This window comes from Poromitra crassiceps, assembly GCF_964638095.1.
Source record: "Poromitra crassiceps genome assembly, chromosome: 11".
In the NCBI taxonomy this organism is placed as follows: domain Eukaryota; kingdom Metazoa; phylum Chordata; class Actinopteri; order Beryciformes; family Melamphaidae; genus Poromitra; species Poromitra crassiceps.
Genome location: NC_139643.1, coordinates 22,327,903 through 22,348,620, shown reverse-complemented (window position 1 = coordinate 22,348,620; position 20,718 = coordinate 22,327,903). Strand labels below are relative to the sequence as shown.

General features: G+C 44.3%; 1 protein-coding gene across 1 annotated transcript; it reads left to right on the top strand.

Moving 5' to 3' along the window:
• The first annotated feature begins 1,567 nt into the window (after nucleotides 1-1,567).
• LOC310784783 (tyrosine-protein phosphatase non-receptor type 2-like) lies at nucleotides 1,568-19,909 on the top strand. Its single transcript, XM_083645830.1, has 10 exons — nucleotides 1,568-1,764; nucleotides 3,629-3,725; nucleotides 3,862-3,962; nucleotides 7,281-7,379; nucleotides 8,509-8,646; nucleotides 10,094-10,303; nucleotides 11,216-11,377; nucleotides 13,693-13,952; nucleotides 14,755-14,853; nucleotides 19,034-19,909. Exons 1-10 carry the CDS (start codon nucleotides 1,708-1,710, stop codon nucleotides 19,053-19,055), a joined length of 1,245 nt encoding a protein of 414 aa, XP_083501956.1. The 5' UTR covers nucleotides 1,568-1,707; the 3' UTR covers nucleotides 19,056-19,909.
• Nucleotides 19,910-20,718: the final 809 nt, after the last annotated feature.

The window sequence follows — 20,718 nt, the reverse complement described above, 5'->3', positions numbered from 1 at the left end:
CGTCCAGGTGATGTGAAAATGATGTCCATTTGTTCATAAAAGCATGAAACTTGTACTTTAGTTACTCAGTTTGGGCCTCTGAACATTTTCAGAAAGGGAGCCTTGTGGCCAATGCACTCCTGTCTGGTTTCATTCAATGTACTCATTCACTGTGAATGTAGACTGAGTTATAGAGTTATGTTAGTTATCTTCCCAGACACTTCCATTATAGCCTTTTTCTTAAAGCAGGTAGAATACATGTAATAATTGAATGTATAGCTAGCTATATAAATGATAACTGCTCTATCATACTGGGCAAAAAATACATTTTCCTTAAGAAACTATACTTGTTTGTTGTTACAGTCAGTTTATTCACTTTAACCGCCCCCCCCCCCCCCCCCATGTGACAATACATTTTTAACACTAGTGGAATAGTCGTGCAGTGTATCAGGCTGCGCAGGCATCCTCTGGGCAGCATTACAAGTCCAGCCATCAGTGCAGGCTTCGCTCACAGAGTTGGCATGCAGCCTCTCCTCTCTCTCCCCAGAGGGTTTTCATATAGTCCACCTCTCTGGCTTCTCCACTCTGGAGCTCTCCATGGCCCTGAACCTGCCACAGGGTTCATACAAAGTCTTGAAAGTTTGGAAAATGCTTGATTTATTTTTTAACAGTCATGTTTTCAAGGTTAGGAAAATGCTTGAATTTGAATATCCTCCTTGAAAAGTGCTTGATTTCCAACATAATCTGGTGTTTCATCTACACATTACAATCACTCATGTAAACAGAAAATCTTTTAATACCTGAAATGAGATGATGCTGTCGTGATCTTCATTGTCTCCTGGCATCTCACACAAGACACAGAGCGGAACGCGGAGTGGACCGGAGCTGGATTGACTGACACGGGCCCTGCAATGAAAAGGGACATTTTTCTTTTCAGCTCAGCTCAAGTGAATCAAACACATTCTGGTACAGCAAGAATTTTCATACTGGAAATATGAAATATTTAGTGCCCCTAGTAGCCTACATTTCCTATACAGACCTGACTGGGTTGACCAATGACACGATGAAGAAGAGGTCAGTCTAACCTAGTGGCCTCTAGAGAGAGAGTGGCGTCAGCAGAGGACCAAAATGCTTGTTGAATGCTAAAATAAAGCTGATAATGTACATTTTGATTAAAAAACAAACACAAACAATAAAAACCTTTCAAAGTACAACACAAACTGTCCATTTTGCTGCAACTCGACAGTGCTGCTTAATCCAGGACCTTACTTCCTGGAACTCTTGAGAGTAAAAAACTGGTCCATTGGAGTGAATGGAGATGTCGCAACTCTTCTATCTATATGTCTCTGGGATTGACCAAAGACGATGGGATTTCAAGCAAGACGGCCCAACTTTAACTCACTTCCTGTCATTTTGTCACGTGGGATTGCTACCTGTTAGAATTGGCGGAGCATGCGGTGACCCATCTATAGTAATATAATATCTATGGTGACCTATGGGTTTGGTTTGACAGCTACCAAAGGACCCCGATTGGCGCATGCGCATGTCGCTCTCTTCTGGATGTCAACTGCACCAGATAACGGAGAAACATTAGCGGGTTTGCTAGCATACGCAAATAATCTTCTTTGACGAAAAGCTTATTTAAATAAATAATGAGGTAACGTAGAATAACCAGACAAATAATTATATATACCTTGACTGCAATACACTGGTGTTGCCACATTGAAAATGGACCAGGCATTTGAAGACATGGATTCAGAGGGCCGGTGGCAAAACCTATACCTAGTAAGTATGTTAGCTTTAGCGTAGCTAGCACAGAGAAGATAGCTTAGCTATAGTAAGTACCGTATGTTAGCTTAGCCTAGCTAACACAGAGATGATCTTACGAACGCTAGTTCAAGCGCGCATGTAATTGAGCCAGCTAGCTAATAACTTGGCTAGCTTCCGATGCTATCCGAGATTGTAGTTGATTTGTAACGCCAAGTACCTAAGTTGTCTTTCTGCGCTAATCGCTAACGTATCTTTCTTTCAGTTAAGTTTACAGCAGCACGTCTGCCTGATAGCGTAGCTCAGCCCAGTTGTCATGCATGTGGTTGAAGCTCTCTGTATCCAAATTATATAGTCACAAACTTAATTTTATTTGTTTTAACTCTATGTTCACCCCACAGGTTAATTGGGCTCCGCGGGTAATGTTCAAGTTTGTTGTAAGAAGTACAAGTAGCCAAAGTGCATAAACTAACTAATCACAGATGTCATTTAATAAAGCCCATGGCACACCAATCATATTCTCCTAGGGAACATGTGGGCAATCTCTGTTCTCTGTTTACATTTTTGTCCGAATGTTGTCATCAGTGATGTCATAAATAACTGATGATGTCATAAGTGATGTAATCAGTGATGCCACTTGGGCAAATGTGCATTGTGACATCACTGATGGAGAGAGACGTGCCAATAGAGCAGGCCAGGCCACGCAGCAGCCGTGCTGTGGTGCATATGCGAGCTGCAGGGTGGCGAGGCCTAGTGTGAGCCTGCGCAGCGGGCGAGCCTGCCTAGGAATCGAGCGCTGCCTAGTTCTCCAACAACTGCCAACAAGAATGTTAGCAGTTGTTGGAGAATGTTTGATTGGCTAAACATAGCCCCCTTCGGGATCTGCTTCCGGGTATCATCATCTCCCCATCCGCAGTCGCAGTCCCTTCTCCGCCGGTAGACTGTACAATCGTGCCTACAAAATCTGTTTAAACCTTCCTTATCGCTCGCACCATTGTATTGCACTTGAAAGAGCTAGTGCATTAGTCTTTGAGAACTACCTCAAATTAACATCAATGAAACTATATTATCAGATCCAATATCATCTTACGGCCATCCCTGGTAAGCTCCCTCCTCCCCAGGTTCTCAGCCACAAGACAAAACACGAACCACTCGTGCCATCACAAACTCAGGAAATCCTCTTCCTAGATATAAAAACAATTCCCGCAAGCGATCTTTCTTTTACAATGGTACAATAAGCTGGAATGAGATTCCAAAAATTTTACGGAATAGTTCATCTCTAATTAGATTTAAACGGCTGTATAAGAATCTCCTATTGGAGGAACAGGTCTGCGGTCACTGACCTGGGTAATGAGGCAACACTTGCAGTTGCCTCATGGCCTAAGCCAGACAATCTTGAATCCTCTTCTTCTGTTTTTCTCGAAACTTTCCCATCTTTTATATATCTGTCACTTTAACTGTGTTTTCGTTTTTCTCTTGCTGCAGGACAGGAACCCTCTGAAAACCAGCATTTATGCTGAGTAGGGCCCAAAAGTATTTTAATGAGAAATTGTTGTATGCTTTTTTTCCTGTTAAATAAATAAACTGAAACTGAAACTGAAACAAGGACAGACAACCAGGGCACACCCAATAATTCATCTGCGTTTGTCCGTGTTTCAGAATGTTTGATTGGTATTTGATGGGCTTTAGACAGACACTTCTCAAATAGCGTTTTCCTGGTACCCTGCTTTTCTTCGGCCTCTGCTGTATGCTCATATCAGGTGGTGGTGGGATCATGGAACCCGCCACAAAACATCTTAATAGACTCATTTGTACGTGGTGGTTGTTTTCCCTATGATGGACACAGGAACTGAGCCTTGTTTTCTCTTTGGACTGTCCTCAGGACATCAGGAATCAGTCCCACGAATGCTCCTACATGTACAAAGTCGCCAAGTATCCAGAGAATCGCAATCGCAACAGATACAGAGATGTCAGCCCATGTAAGCAAACCTTTGTCTCTGTGGTAACTCTAAACTGTTTATATGATCTTTGATCTCCCCCCCCCCTGCAAATCTCTCACCACATGTGTTTATCAAGAACTCATCCCTAAATTACTTTCTCTCATACTCCCTGCAGTTGATCATAGTCGGGTGAAGCTGCAGAGCACAGAAAATGACTACATCAACGCCAGTCTAGTAGTGATGGAGGAAGCCCAGAGAAGTTACATATTGAGTCAGGCAAGTCCAAGGCAGAGTTTTCCAGTTGTGGTGGCTGCCAGCTTTTTAGCCATGCACTGACTAACATAATATATGTTTACCCCTGATAAATGTTTCCAATCATTTTTCAAGTTCCGACATTATATCACACTGACAGCACATCAGGGATGCCTATTGGTGAAGATGTGTGCTATGCACCCCCCCCCCCAAACAGCCTGCCGATGTCATCCTCATTTCCTCGTGCACCGTCAAAGTCGTTTCATTTCCCTCTAAATGAATGGTCTACTACAGCTAGCTATAACGTCATCAGGAAACTGACAGAAAACTAAAGAGAGCTCTTTCAGTTTTGTTTTCCTGTTGTGCTGAATTAGACTGTTGTGTCAGTGAGTGAGTGAGCATGTTTGATGAGAGGGAGTGCTGGTTGGTGCGCTCGCTCAGCACGCACACGCACACACACACTGTTGGCTTATCTTTATTACTTGAATTATGTTTATACTGTAAATTACTTATAGTAATTTGTACGTTTCCTTGTGGAAACTTGACCACATCAATCCACATAATCTCATTTGAGTTTGAAGTTTTATGTACAGAGCGGTGAAATTGCAAACTTTGAGAAAAAGGAGAAGCAAAATGTGAATATTGGTGTATTCATTACCCAGCAGTTCATTACCTAACAGTTGTGTCAGGAACAGTTAGACTAACAGTTAGAATCTGTTTATTATCTCCATTTCTGTATAGAACAGTCCAAAACTAAAAGCACAATCTATATTATAGTTTCTGTTAATTGCAGTTAATTGACAAGTAAAACAACTATGACATATGCTCTCTTACCACAAAACCTTTACTGACAGAGAGTGTTGCTGTAGTTGGCATGAGCAATTCACAGCCATGTGCAGCAAGCATTAGAATTTAGCTGAAGATGAAACCATCAGAATGTGCCAGGGGCGACATGAGGATGAAACCATCAGAATGTGTCAGGGCTGACCTGAGGATGAAACCATCAGAATGTGTCAGGGCTGACCTGAGGATGAAACCATCAGAATGTGTCAGGGCTGACCTGAAGATGAAACCATCAGAATGTGTCAGGGCTGACCTGAGGATGAAACCATCAGAATGTGCCAGGGGCGACCTGAGGATGAAACCATCAGAATGTGTCAGGGCTGACCTGAGGATGAAACCATCAGAATGTGTCAGGGCTGACCTGAGGATGAAACCATCAGAATGTGTCAGGGGCGACCTGAGGATGAAACCATCAGAATGTGTCAGGGCTGACCTGAGGATGAAACCATCAGAATGTGTCAGGGCTGACCTGAGGATGAAACCATCAGAATGTGTCAGGGCTGACCTGAGGATGAAACCATCAGAATGTGTCAGGGCTGACCTGAGGATGAAACCATCAGAATGTGTCAGGGCTGACCTGAGGATGAAACCATTAGAATGTGTCAGGGGCGACCTGAGGATGAAACCATCAGAATGTGTCAGGGCTGACCTGAGGATGAAACCATCAGAATGTGTCAGGGGTGACCTGAGGATGAAACCATCAGAATGTGTCAGGGGTGACCTGAGGATGAAACCATCAGAATGTGTCAGGGCTGACCTGAGGATGAAACCATCAGAATGTGTCAGGGCTGACCTGAGGATGAAACCATCAGAATGTGTCAGGGCTGACCTGAGGATGAAACCATCAGAATGTGTCAGGGCTGACCTGAGGATGAAACCATCAGAATGTGTCAGGGCTGACCTGAGGATGAAACCATCAGAATGTGCCAGGGCTGACCTGAGGATGAAACCATCAGAATGTGTCAGGGCTGACCTGAGGATGAAACCATCAGAATGTGTCAGGGCTGACCTGAGGATGAAACCATCAGAATGTGTCAGGGCTGACCTGAAGATGAAACCATCAGAATATGTCAGGGCTGACCTGAGGATGAAACCATCAGGATGTGCCAGGGGCGACCTGAGGATGAAACCATCAGAATGTGTCAGGGCTGACCTGAGGATGAAACCATCAGAATGTGTCAGGGCTGACCTGAGGATGAAACCATCAGAATGTGTCAGGGCTGACCTGAGGATGAAACCATCAGAATGTGTCAGGGGCGACCTGAGGATGAAACCATCAGAATGTGTCAGGGCTGACCTGAGGATGAAACCATCAGAATGTGTCAGGGCTGACCTGAGGATGAAACCATCAGAATGTGTCAGGGCTGACCTGAGGATGAAACCATCAGAATGTGTCAGGGCTGACCTGAGGATGAAACCATCAGAATGTGCCAGGGCTGACCTGAGGATGAAACCATCAGAATGTCAAATTTGGGTCCGGGAACCGGAACCGGCACGGAGCCCTGCCGGTGTGAAAGCCCTACAAGTGGTTGCACAGTTCAGCCTGACAAATGCGCTCGTTATGTTTTGTGGGTTGCCGTCTTCTGCAGTCACTGAAGAACTGGACAATAGCAGAGGTTTCTTTTGGAATGACATCTTGCAGAAATACATACACTTTCTGACCAACTTACCTCTTTGATTGTTAACGTTCATGTACTTCATGTACTTATGCTGCGCTACAAGACAGTTGGGTCACATTTATTTGTGTGTTCAAAGTTTGGCTGCTTCTTTGGTACTTTTGAGATGAGGCAAAGCCTGTTCATTCCACTGTAACTTCACACTTCTTGTCTTATTTAACATCCGAGGTAATCAATATATATAATCAATATAAATAATCAATATATATAATCAATATATAGCCAGAGTGCTGTATTAGTGTTATTTAAGTGCTCCGTATGAAGCATTTAATTATTTTTACATGACAAAAAGCTCAATTGAATTTGAGACTTGATGCCAAATTACCTCAAAGTTTCCACCGCATTGTTTGTGCTAACCACTGTGTGTATTATTCAAAAAGTCATGTGACATCTGAGACATTTGGCCTTAGAGAGCGCAACGTGTTTCACACCTTAACCACGTTGTAGGCATCAGTGATCCTGACCTGCAAGTCAACTTTGGTTTCGTTTCCCCTCCCCTGTGCAGTTCATCATCACATCGAATAAGATACAGTCTCAGCTAAGGTTTTAGCTCATTTGTTGCTAGCTGAAGAATCCCACACATTTCCATTGTAAATGACTTCCTGCTGGACTCATTTCATCCTGCTGTGTAACTAACAGAGGTGTGTGTGTCTGTCTGTCTGTGTGTCTGTCTGTCTGTGTGTCTGTCTGTCTGTCTGTCTGTCTGTGTGTCTGCCTGCCTGTCTGTGTGTCTGTCTGTCTGTCTGTCTGTCTGTCTGTCTGTCTATCTGTCTCCCTCTGTCTGTCTGTCTGTCTGTCTGTGTGTCTGCCTGTCTGTCTACAGGGCCCCCTCAGGAACACCTGTGGCCACTTTTGGCTGATGATCTGGGAGCAGAATACCAAGGCCGTCATCATGCTCAACAGAGTCATGGAGAAAGGCTCGGTGAGCAGTCATAAAACAAACACCTGATATTGTCTGGTTCTGATATCGGTTCATTTGTCAGACACACACACACACACACACACACACACACACACTTGGAGAAAGACAGTCACCAGACGTGCACAGAGACCACACAGTCCAGAGTAACACACGCTCCTCAATGTGCTGACTGCACCCCCCCCAGAGTAGCTCTGATAATCTCTCTCTCTCTCTCTCTCTCTCTCTCTCTCTCGTGCTCTCTCTCTCTCTCTCTCGTTCTCTCTCTCTCTCTCTCTCCCTCTCTCTCTCCCTCTCTCTCTCTCGTTCTCTCTCTCTCGTGCTCTCTCTCTCTCTCTCTGTCTCTGTCTCTCTCTCTCTCTCGTTCTCTCTCTCTCTCGTGCTCTCTCTCTCTCGTTCTCTCTCTCTCTCTCTCGTGCTCTCTCTCTCTCTCTCTCTCTGTCTCTCTCTCTCTCGTTCTCTCTCTCTCTCTCGTTCTCTCTCTCTCGTGCTCTCTCTCGTTCTCTCTCGTTCTCGCTCTCTCTCGTTCTCTCTCGTGCTCTCTCTCTCTCTCTTGTGCTCTCTCTCTCTCTCCTCTCTCTCTCTCGTGCTCTCTCTCTCTCTCTTTCTTGTGCTCTCTCTCTCTCTCTCTCTCTGTCTCTCTCTCTCTCGTTCTCTCTCTCTCTCTCGTTCTCTCTCTCTCGTGCTCTCTCTCGTTCTCTCTCGTTCTCGCTCTCTCTCGTTCTCTCTCGTGCTCTCTCTCTCTCTCTTGTGCTCTCTCTCTCTCTCCTCTCTCTCTCTCGTGCTCTCTCTCTCTCTCTTTCTCGTGCTCTCTCTCTCTCTCTCTCTCTCATGCTCTCTGGGTCTTGTCGGGTCATGTCGTCTCATTTCTCAGAAAAAGAAGATGTAGAACATTTAGTCCATAAATATTAACCTGACAAGGATCTGTTTTTCTAGGCCAGCTTTCCAATTCCAAGCAATGACGGTTGCGTAATAAGACTTCTCTGCAGCAATCCTCTCGGGCATTTCACACTTAACTCGGCATCTCGCGCCGCTAGATTAGAGCCAGATTATGCAATCTTTGAGATGTCTCATGACTTTGGCATCTTTCTCTCTCTCTGTTCCTCCCCATGTTCTCCTCTCTCTCTGACAGGAAAAGTGTGCCCAGTACTGGCCCACGGCCGAGGAGAGGGAGATGGCCTTCAGAGACACACGTTTCCTGGTCAAGCTGTTGTCGGAAGACACCAAGTCCTACTACACCACCAGAATGCTGGAGCTGCAGAACGCTAACGTAGGCCAGAGCACAAAGGATGGTCAAGTGTGGCTCAAGCACACAGAACCATGGTTCAGTTGCATCACACCAAGCTGTATCACATGGACTTCTGTTGTCCGAATGCTCCTCAGAATTGAGCACAAAATTATCAATGAGTTCGGACTAGATAGAGAGTGCAATTTGTGCCACATTAGAAAGACGAATAAGCCACACATTTGGCCATTGAATACACTGTTCAGTGTTTCCCACAGGATTTAGAGTATTTGTGGTGGGGGACCTCAGACCCCCTAGGGGGGTGCGGGGGCATGCCCCCCTGTGAGATTTTTTCAAACATTTTAAAGTAAAATGCATGAATTTGGTGTACTTTGAGAAAGCTTAAGAGCAAAATTAAAAGGCTAGATCTATGAAGAACATGTCATCATTACTGTGCTGTGGGTTTACAATGACAAACTAAATTTCTCCCTATAGGTCAGGGATACTCAACTTGCTTTGCCACTTAAATGATAGAAGGCGAGGGGCCAGTTAATAAACAAACAATATACATTTTTCTGTAGCGGATTGTTGGTTTTTGGGGTGTCAGCCGGAGTTTAGGCTAACAATGTTGTGCACACCGGATAGTTAGTTAGGGTAAGTTAGTTAGGTTAACTACATACATAAGTGCCTGGGTAGCGAGCAGATGGCGGTATTTGACAATTTAGCAGCTAAATCATAGATTATTGAAAGATATTCCATATTCCAGACTGAAATGCTATAACAGAAGTATTGGCCAGAATGACATGAACATTTATTGGACACTTATTCAGCGGATATCTTGCATGTTGCGTTCAGGTGCACTGTAAAAAAAAAAAAAAAAAAATTTTGGTCAACATCTTTTTGTGGCGATCCAAATCCTTTTGTGGCGGCCCGCCACAAATTCCTTTATGTATGGGAAACACTGCTGTTATGAACTATGTATACGCTGTAAAAGTACTATACCTAATGTATATGTGTATGGATTCCCAGATTCCTGCCATAGAGACACTGCGTAACGCGTCGTCATTCAGAAACCACGCCCAAGACGGGGCAAAACGGAAACCCCCCCTCCAATCCTGGCGTTCTCCTATGTCGCGTGCATGGTTGCGTGTTGCACAAAAAGACCGTATATACGGAAGATGAACACTCCAACTTCTTGACAGCTAGATCCACATTTGTCTTCTCGCCAATTCTCAATGGCTTCCTTGTTTTGCTCAGGAGTACAAAAAAACTTTAACTGGCGATTTGTTTTCTGCGCAGCCCACCACACAACAGCTTTTAGCTATGTTTAATTCAAGGAAAATGACTCTGGTGTGTGGAAATGAACGGAGCTTTTCCGCCGTGATGGGCGTGGCCTATTTCATGTAGTGTCTCTATTGTTGTAGAATGCAATTGACTTGAATGGGAACGCTTTGCGCTCGTGAACGTGCCCTCTTTTTCTCCTCTCTTAAAGACAGGGGAGAAGAGAGAGATCTACCACTTTCATTACACCACGTGGCCTGACTTTGGCGTTCCCGAGTCCCCGGCATCCTTCCTGAACTTCCTCTTCAAGGTTCGGGAGTCGGGTTCGCTGGGGGCGGACCACGGGCCGGCTGTGGTGCACTGCAGCGCTGGGATCGGGCGCTCGGGGACCTTCTCACTAGTAGACACTTGTCTGGTCCTGGTAAGCCCTGCTTCTTCACTCCATATTGGGTCTGTTTTCACTGTCGGAATTTCCACAGTGGCCCAGCCTTCACATGATTTGCCATTTTGAATTTGAGTCTTTAGTCGTTCTACTACACCAATCATATTTCCTCCGGTGTTACCAGGGAAACTAAACTAAACTTTGAACACTAAACGGTCAAAAATGTGTAGACGAGGTTAAAATGTAAGCAGGTGAAATCAATCAGTTGTTCTTCCTCATCCAGTAATAATGTATTCATCAATGTGATTTGACTTGTTTACTTACTACTTTTTGAAGGTGTAAAAACAAACACCCAATATCCAACTCACTTTAATCGTGTCGCAGTGAGCCAGGGGCAAGGGCAAAAATGCCCCCAAGAAATCTCAGAATGCCCCTAAAACCATGATCCAGGGGCAAAACCCCAATATTTTGATAATTGTATTCAATTCATTTAATTTCCATCCATGCTAACATACACACTCAGCACCTGCAAGCTGGTTGCCAGAAGACGACGATGACGAAGAACACACTGACACAAACTGTTGTTCACACTACGCTTTAGCAACTTTATGCACTAATTACTATTTTTAAATTGCCCCCGAAATTTTGTAAATGCCCCCAGTTTTTAGACAGTGGGGGGCAGAAGTTGCCCCCAACATATTTTTTTAAATTTCCTGCACACAACCCATAGTTTTGCAGATTCTTGTTTAACGGGGAGTTTGTCTTGGTTAGCTGAGTCAAGTCATATATTTTTTTATTTTGCCTACATTTATACAGGGGTGGGCCTTGAGAGCAAGAGCCGCCCTGTTACAGAAAAACATATATAAAAAGTTACACATTTACAGACGGACAAGATGGAACAAACAATAAGAGCAGATGATAAAACACTTGAAGTATTGTTGACCGATGCAGATGGACAAGAGGAAAGAGCCGTCATCGGTGGACATCAAAGGCGTCCTGTTGGACATGAGGAAGTACCGCATGGGCCTGATCCAGACGCCAGACCAGCTGCGCTTCTCCTACATGGCTGTCCTGGAGGGAGCCAAGTGCATCATGGGAGACTCATCTGTACAGGTACCAGCACCACACACACTTTACACTTCAAACAACTTTATTAATCCCACAAGGGCCAATTGAATTTAGAAGCAGCTTGTATACAAATGCAGAAACATCATGCACACACACACACACACACACACACACACACTCACTCACACTTATTCAAACACTCTGTCACATATATGGGGTGACGTTGTGGAATAGTCTGGACGAAGAGATTAAAATTAGTAAAAATATTGCACAGTTTAAAAATAGATACAGAAACTGCATTTTGGGTAAATATAGTAATGAGGAAGGGGAGTGCAATGCACAATCCTCTTAATAGTGTCTGCTTTTCTATAAAAATAAAAATAAAGTTTTTTTTCTTCTTACGAATGAATACGGTTGTTGATTGAGTAACTGCGTTATAATATTGATAATTATCTATGTAAATTTAGTCTAGTTATGATGAACTCTGGAACAGAGTATATTAGAGAATAGGGGTAGGACTAGACAAGCATCTGCTTCCTCCTACTCCTTTTTGGACATGATCATTTGATTAGTTATTTTGTTTTTGTTTTTTAGTTTGTAACGCCGACGAGGCAGAAAGAACTCCTAACGACATGAAAGAAGCAGCCGCGCAACGCATGGAGCAGTAAAACTGTCACGCACGCGTGTGTGTGTGTGTGTGTGTGTGTGAGAAAGAGAGAGAGCGGGAAGAGAAACAGAGTTTAGACACCTTGGAGAGCTCTGCGGTGCTCATCCTGAGTCCGGAGACATTACAGTAAATTGTCCGTTTGCGGGCTGCTGGGTTGGGCATTTACAGATATTTATTTTGAACGGGCCGGGCGGTGCGAACTGGCTCCGATGACCGGTTGGGTTGGTGCGGGCCTTTAAAAACCCTGACCCGCGTATCACTACTGGCTAAAGTATCCCCTCTGGCTATAATCCCAGAGGCTCCATGTAGCCAAAGCCTTTGGTGTTTCTTCAGTGGTGGTGGTTTCTTCAGACACAGCCGACCCGGGTTCGAATCCGACCTGCGGCCATGTGCTGCATGTCCTCCCCTCCCTGCTTTCCTGTCACTGTCTAGCTGGCACATACCGTCCTATCCAATAAAGGCAAAATCGCAAAAGAAAAAGATCCAGGAAACTTGTTATACAGACGGATACATAGTGTCTGTGTCATTTGATCCCACAGACTTGCTTGAGTAGGAGAGCCCAGACACGTCATATAAGGAGAAAGATGTGTGTAAACTTTGAGACACAAACGCCTTTGGTTAGACACAGAGTAACTTTGAAAGTACACCTCCCTTCTTAACTTTTAGCATTTTTTGTTGTTGTGCCTCAAACCGCATTGAGCAGCGTGATCTAATAGCTGTAACGCCCCCACAACAACAAGCACGGGTGCTGCTCTGTAACTGACCCTTTGCTCGGATCTCTCTGCGGAGGCGGGGGGGGGGGGGGTGGGCGGAGGAACAAAAAGATCATTTATTTGCCGATGAAGTATCACAAAACAAAAGTAGGTCTGTGGGAGATCACCCTCCCAGTGCATTGTCTGAGTTTCTTTGGGAAAATACGCTAATGTTTCCATCCATTGGGGAAATTGGCTGTAGAGAAACACACAAAAGTATAGTGGTAGAAGGATGATGATTGATTGATTTTTATGCCTCCGCCGCCGATCGCCAGGCCGAAGGCATTATGGATTCTGGTTGTCCGTCCGTACGTCCATACGATGTTCGTTAATGTGATACCTGAGGAACGCCGTGACGGAATTTCATCAAATTTGTCTCAAACGTCGAGATGGACTCAAGGATGAACTGATTAGATTTTGGTGGTCAAAGTTCAAGGTCACTGTGATCTCACGAGCGCTCGTTTTTCAAGCTTGTTAACGCGATATCTCAAGAACGCCTTGACGGAATTTCTTCCAATTTACCTCAGACGTCCACTTGGACTCAAGGATGAACTGATTACATTTTGGTGGTCAAAGGTCAAGGTCACTGTAACCTCACAAACGGCTTTTTCAAGCTCGGTAACGCCATATCTCAGTAACACCTTGGCGAAATTCTTCACATTTGGCTCAAACGTCAAAGTCTGGACAGACATGCATGTCGACTGCTCACTTGTTGGCGGAGGCATATGTCCGCGGTGCGGTCGTTCTAGTTTCTATGAAGTTCTAGCAATTAGACTTTATAATGTTATTCAGAGTTCCTTTGTGTCAATGCATCGCAATATTTGCTTTGATTCAGTCTGCTAGAATGTGATTTGACCCTCACAAGTTCTTCATGTAATGGCAGCAGTAGAAGAATTTGAACTTCTCTCCTCCTCTCCTCCTCTGTCCTTCTCTCCTTGTAGAAGCGGTGGCAGGAGTTGTCCAGAGAAGACCAGGAGCCAGTGTCTGACTCTCCGCCCTCGAGTCATCCTCAGCCCAAGTGTCCTTCAGAGAGGCACAACGGCAGCCAGCGGGGCGCCCCCCAGCCCGAGGAGGGGGGAGACTGCCGGCAGCGGGGCGCCCCCCAGCCCGAGGAGGGGGGAGACTGTCACTGCAGGCAGGAGGGCAAAATCACAACTCAGTCTCCCTGCAAGGAGCAAGAGCTGGACGTCAGCACAACACAGTCAGTACAGTCTGATCAAGTGTGTGTGTGTGTGTGTGTGTGTGTGTGTGTGTGTGTGTGTGTGTGTGTGTGTTCCCACACGACAACATGAATGAAATGAATAAGAATAAAAGTAAGGGTGCACCGATCAATCAGCAGATAAAGGCTCTAAATAGATCATTGGTGATCATCGCTTCAAAACAGTTTCAATCAACGGATCAGGAAAGTGGTCGAGCGTATGCCATAATAACGGCGCAGTCAGCACAATGTTACTGTTATTATACGAATGTCACCCATCTTGAATGTCAGCCATCTGGCACTGACACTTCATTTCTGATGTTTGCTTTGAATTTCACAGCCTATGATCACAGATGAGCACCAGTGTAATATATTTGGAAGAAGTAGGTCTGCAACTAATGATTATTTTCATTATCGATTCATCTATTGATTATATGACGTCTTCAAATGTCTCGTTTTGTCCACAACCCAAAGATATTCCGTTTACTGTCATAGAGGAGTAAAGAAACCAGAACATATTCACATTTAAGAAGCTGGAATCAGAGAATTGTTACTTGTTTTCTTAAAAAGAAAGAAAAAAAAATGAATCGATGATCACAATAGTTGTAGATTAATTTTCTGCCGATCGACTAATCAATTAATCGTTGCAGCAGAAAGAAGGCGGAGCCAGTGCTGCCACCATGGCAAACTCAATTAAATGTTTGTGAGCCTGTAAACATAACATTGCTGGATGGATGGCTGACTTGGCTGTTGGGGCAATTTTAAAGTTCTGTTCTTGTTGTTGTTGTTGACTGTTTTCACGCAGCAAGAGACGCAGAGAAGACAGCATCTCCAAATCAGCCACAGCAAAGACTCCCCAGCAAACCAAGCCCAGGATAAATGACTCAGAAAAGAAGAGGAAAAGGTGATTATTCCTCGTCCCAAAGCATCCTCTCACCTTCATTAAACCATTAAACTCAGTAATTAAACATTACACTCTGTGATTTCTATCATCTTTCATCTACTATCATTGAATGTAGGTATTCATTGATATCACTGTTTGACTGACAATTCTGGGTACTAAACTTGACATATTGATCAATACTAAACACTGGATCCAATCTATCACTTTTGTTAACAAAATGAATAAATTAAGTCGTGTCGGTGCAATATTTAGCAGTGGGTAATGAAACCAGTGAAGAAGGTGCTCTTTGGTGAAGGGATTCAACTTGAATAATAATAATAATCCAACAGACTTGAACCATGGCAACTCTTCTTCTTGATTTTGTTTGAAGCTCAGTAGAGTCTCTTTCCTTAGACAGAAAGCAATATTGTCATTTTCGCTGCTTCAATTGAACAGAAGTCAAGGAAGTAGAGTTAAGTCTGTTTAGCAGTTAGATAGTTCCCCACAAAAAGGACAACTCAAACAACAAACTCAACAGCTTAATGACAGAAGTTAGGGACAGACAGTGTTACAGTACTATTACCCCGTTCAAGACAACTCAGAAGTGGGACAGAGGAAAAAAACGAGCTCCACCCTGTCAAAAATGAATCGAACGGCTCAGAATTACATGTGGGAAATTCGGGCCATCTTTTCAGAGCTCAGGTTTGTCCGATTGACGTCATCAAGTCTTTGTTGACCTAATTTCAAGTGTCCTCGTACAATATGTGTTTTCCATTGTTTATATTTAGTGCTGATTAAAGCAATATGTTGAATTCAACAGTTATTTAACCAATGAAAAAGCTAACTGTGAATGTTTTTGTAACTCCGGGTCAAAAAAACAGCGCGAGCATAGTCTCGCTAGCCAGCCTCTCTTCCTTTCTGTCAGAGAGTCTGGCGTCGCAGGTTTCCATTGTGGGATTGCGAAAAAAATGCTCTGTTTGGGTTAACCAATCAGCTTCGTCTTGGGCGGTGCTTAACGTTAGTGCCCTTGGAAAATAGTTTCGGGGTGGAACTTGTGTCGGCGGAACATTTAGACGGGAGGAGAGCGCACAGGCATAAAGACAGACTGTTAGACTGTTAGCAAATGTTCTAAACATATTCTCTGGATATCTTTACAACCATCCACCGAAAGTGCCGAGCAGGCCTTCTTTATTGCACAATCCATATCTTCTTCAAAACTTGCCATTTTCAGCATGTAGCAACGAGTTAGCCCATAGATTTCTGCCGTTAGCTTTCTACGCTAGCTAGTTAGCGTTGTTCGGCGGCCGGGAGCATTACAGCGACACACATGCCATGGGAGCGGAAGCCGCTCTGATTGACATATGGTCGGAGCCAATGACAGAGCGTGACAGAGCTTGCAAGCGGGGGAGCGGATATCCTGCTGCCACCGAAACAGCCGCTCGAATGGGAGAGCAGCTTTAGAGCAGGGGCGGGCTGATCCCCGTGCCTGTTTCCGCGACGCCAGACTCTCTGACAGAAAGGAAGAGAGGCTGGCTAGCGAGACTAGCGCGAGCACAACTATTCCGAAGGGTCGGAAATTGAAAGTTCTGTGTTTTCCGAGTTGTCTTGAATGCAGTACAAGGCCCCATCCTCCTGTCTTTATTTGCCTCTTTCCCTTTGAGTCTTGACAGTCTGTTATTGTGAAGCAGCCAGACTAGCTCTCTCAAATGTGCTTGCTGATGTTGTCTCATGAAGGCGGACTGGTTAGACCTGACAAAGCACTGGTTTCTGATGACTGTGCACCTAAGAAAAACGGCTCGCTAAGACACTTCTGGGAAGCCTTCCGCTGCCGTGTGACAAATGACTACTGTTGTCCCAGTAATGGGCACAAAAACGTAACCGCGGTCTGGCAAGGTCTTAATCTCCTGTTGTGGTTCTTCTCGGACAGCTTGGGCTGCATTTGCTGTACATGACAAGAGCTGGCCTGTCCAGTGGGGGGCGCCGTAACTTTTACCCCCCTCTGTGACAGCAACACCCACAAAGAAGACATTTAGAGGAGGAAGTTTACCCGCAGCTTTTAAAAAGAACCCCCCAAACTTGTACGTGAAGGAGTGTGTGTGTGTGTGTGTGTGTGTGTGTGCGCTTTGTGTCTGCCGTGCTTTTGGTTTCTGTGGCGGGTTTGATCTTTTTGTGATTTGCTTGGCTCTGGTGGTCTGTTACGTTGTGTTCATGTTAGGCTGCACCACAGCATGGAGTGTGTGTTTGTGGTTGTTGAAGCTCTGAAGCCTCACGTTTTAGATGGAATATATAAAATAAAGGGCTCTAATTTGTGACTATTTGGTCACTAACCAAATTTGAATTGTACAATTGTGTAATGAAATTTGGTAAATGGGTGGTAAATGTATTTTTGTGATGGTAATGAAAAGTCCTTTTATTTTATCGTGTATCTACATATTCTACCCAATCAAATGTCAGTGAGCAAACTGATGTAAAACAGGGTTATGACATCAAAAATGAAGCCTAAATCAGACCTTCACCAATTGCCTCTTCTGTGCGTGCAAGTGCTGCTATTTTGTTCGCAAGTATGGTTGATTGGAGAGAGAATGCCAAAAACGTCATCGTCAAGGAGCTGACCAATTCTTAGACATTTTAAAATATGTGATATTTAAAAATGTGGGAAAATAATAAGCCTTTAACTGGGCTAGACAATCATCCAGAATTAGCAAGCACCACTGCACTATGAAAAGCCCAATGAGCACTAAGCTCTTGTCCTGGCTGAAGCTGTCCAATGAGCACTAAGCTCTTGTCCTGGCTGAAGCTGTCCAGTGAGCAGTTAGCTGTTGTCCTGGCTGAAGCTGTCATTGAACAACATAGAAGAAGAAAAAGGTTGGCGCTGATGAGTTTGTAATGCTTGCTCATGGCACTCCTAACTTTCACAGGTTGAGTCTTTCACATTTCTTCACAACCTAAGCATTGGCCACGCTGTTCATAAGGAGATTGGTTTTTTTTAAACTGCACTGGGTGTTGTTTTGGCCTTTTTAAGTTTGAATGTGACTATGGCACATTCACATTTGGATGTCAAACAGTATGATTTATTGGTTTTCACCAAGAGGTTACGGTCAATTCTGGCAATGTGCGTGTTGATTGGCTGAGGAGGCTGTCAAGCGTTACAATATTTAAACTTTTTGCCGTTCTGTGCTACATTGTTGCAGACTAGATGTCAGCCTGTAAAGCAGTGATACTCAACTTGCGGCCCCGGGGGCCAGATGCGGCCCGCGACAGGGTGCAGAGTGGCCCCCCCGACCATTTTCGAATAATTTCACCTTAGTTTTCAATTAGAATTAGAATCTAATTCACAATCAAAACTAACGTGAAATAAAGTTTGACTGAGCTCCAGCTAAATTGTCAAATACCGCCATCTGCTCGCTAACCCAGGCACTTATGCATGTACTTAACCTAACTAACTGAACCTAACTAACTATCCGGTGTGCACAACATTGTCAGACTAAACTCCGGCTGACACCACAAAAACCTACAATCTGCTACAGAAAAATGTATATTGTTTGTTTATTAACTGGCCCCTGGCCTCCTATCGTTTCACGAAAGTGGCCCCCGGGCAAAGCAAGTTGAGTATCCCTGCTGTAAAGATTTCAGCTCGTCCAAGGACATCACATGCACCTAGAAAAACATGGTGAACTACAGTAAGCAGCTGGGCATGATTAGCTATTTTAACATTGCTGTTTTAAGACACTGATTAATCCCACCTTTTAAAAACCTTCCATATCATCCAGTGATATGCAATCCAGTTACTCCCAACGTCTGGTTATAGAAAAGTCTTGCTGTGCAACCCTGACGGTGTGTCAAATGTTTGTGAGGTTTGAAGACAAGAAGGACATTTTCTTGAAACATTTGCTTTCTTTCAAAAACGTTTGCAGAGCATCTGAACACATTGCTGCTTTCGCTGCATCGACCGATCCATTGTCGAGATGATCAAGACACTAATGTGCCAACATTTACACTGGCTCCTCGAAGCCGAACGAAACTCTCCATGGCTTTCCATTGTCTGATAAAGCTTAGTTAAGGCATTCATTGGATTTTGTGGCACACGAGTTTCTTTGATCGCTCTTGGACTTCATTGAAAATCTGATAGGAAATTGTTTTTGTTTTTTTAAATACGGTTCAGAGTTCAACTTCTTGAACCCTTTTTTGTGTCTCGTGACAGGGCGAAAACCAGCGACACCTAACCGGTCTCCACCTGCGGCCGTGTGACCACAGCTCCGGTGGCGAAGCCAACATCGGCAGGGATCTCCAGCTCTCTCCCTCTCAACCTCTCTGTGTCCTCCTTCCCCAGACTCACCACCACCAAAACGCAACCGCTCTCCTCTTCTGTAGCTTGTGTCCCCTCCCCAGCCTTGGCCCGGTGGCACTCTCCCAACCCATCATGCACCCCCCCCCGCCTCCCTATCTGTCACTGCCACATCCTCCTCAGTGTCCCACCTCACAGCCGTCCCTGTGACTCCCTGTCCCCTCTCTCTAAACTGTTTACAGCAAACACTTGGACATTCTTTGGAGAGGACATTTGAAAGGACAAACACACCAGCTCGTTTACCCCACCCACCAAACCGCCGCTGCTTGTGGAGTCTGACGACGTGTCATCATTTTTGTTTCTTTAATTAATTTTATTATTTTGCGTCTTTATTTGTCATTCGTTCTTTTTATTGCATTTACCAAATTAAGGCTCGAATTGAACTGAAAATATGAGCTATGCATTGGCAACTTGTAATGCTGTTCATATGTGTATTTTTGGAGAACCCTTTTTCAGAGGCAAAAATGAAATGTTCTATTTTTTATAAGAGATTACTTGAAGTTTTCCACGGTGTCGGGAGGGCTCAATGAAAGCACCCCCTCCCCCCACATGGCACGTTTCCACGATGTACATAGTGTTCTTTTTGAAAGATGTGTAAAAAAGACATATTTTTGCTTGTTACAAAAAAAAGAAAGACAGAGGAAAATGTATTTGATTCAAACAGACAGAAGAAATATGCTTTCATGACTTGTTCTCCTTTTTGAAATGTCTTAAGTTTCCCTTTCTCCTAGAGTGTCATCTACAAATAAAACTGATATTATCTAGTTGACATGTGACTTGTCTTTGAGCCTTTCTGGCGGCCTCAGTCTGTGAGCCACTTCTCGGGATTTCAGAACATACAAAGGACGTCCTTTAAAAAAATTGCAATTCTGGGCAAAGATATTCGCTGACTCACTGACTAAACTGATTGTTTAGAATAAGCAAGTCAGGGAATTGGCCAAGTAATCCTTTCACTGGAGCAGTTAATATTTTTTATTTATTTTCCAAATAATGGAACTCAAATTTTCCAAAGCTAAAGCTTCCATTTCTAGTTCGCTGGAAGCTCTCATTCACTGCACCTACCTGTGACACTCAACCCGAGGTTTTAGAGCACACATGCGGCTCCTTTATGGGCAGTTGTGGCTCTTTTAAGTCCTTAAAATGAATAAATAAATACAAATCTAAAACATAAAGGGATGAAAGGAACTATTTTGGATTGTGGCTCTTGCAAAGAATTTTGTCAATGTGGCTCCTGAGTAGGGCAAGGTACCACTGACATAAGACAAATATGACGGCAGGACATTTCCTGGCTGTGACCGCACTCCACATGGCAACCCACCCAAACACTGATCTAGGCTGAAATAACAGACAGTACTGCACGACAGGATCAAAGTCTATGTCTGAGTGCTTTCTCTTTCTCATCAGAACAACTTCATAACTGCTTCTAACATGTTTTGGGACGGAATCAAATTACAATGTTGAGAGGCGGGACTGCCAGGAATACAGTGTGGCACCTGGCCAACCACTTTCAGTCAACAGGGTGGAGGCAGGGTCAAGACAAA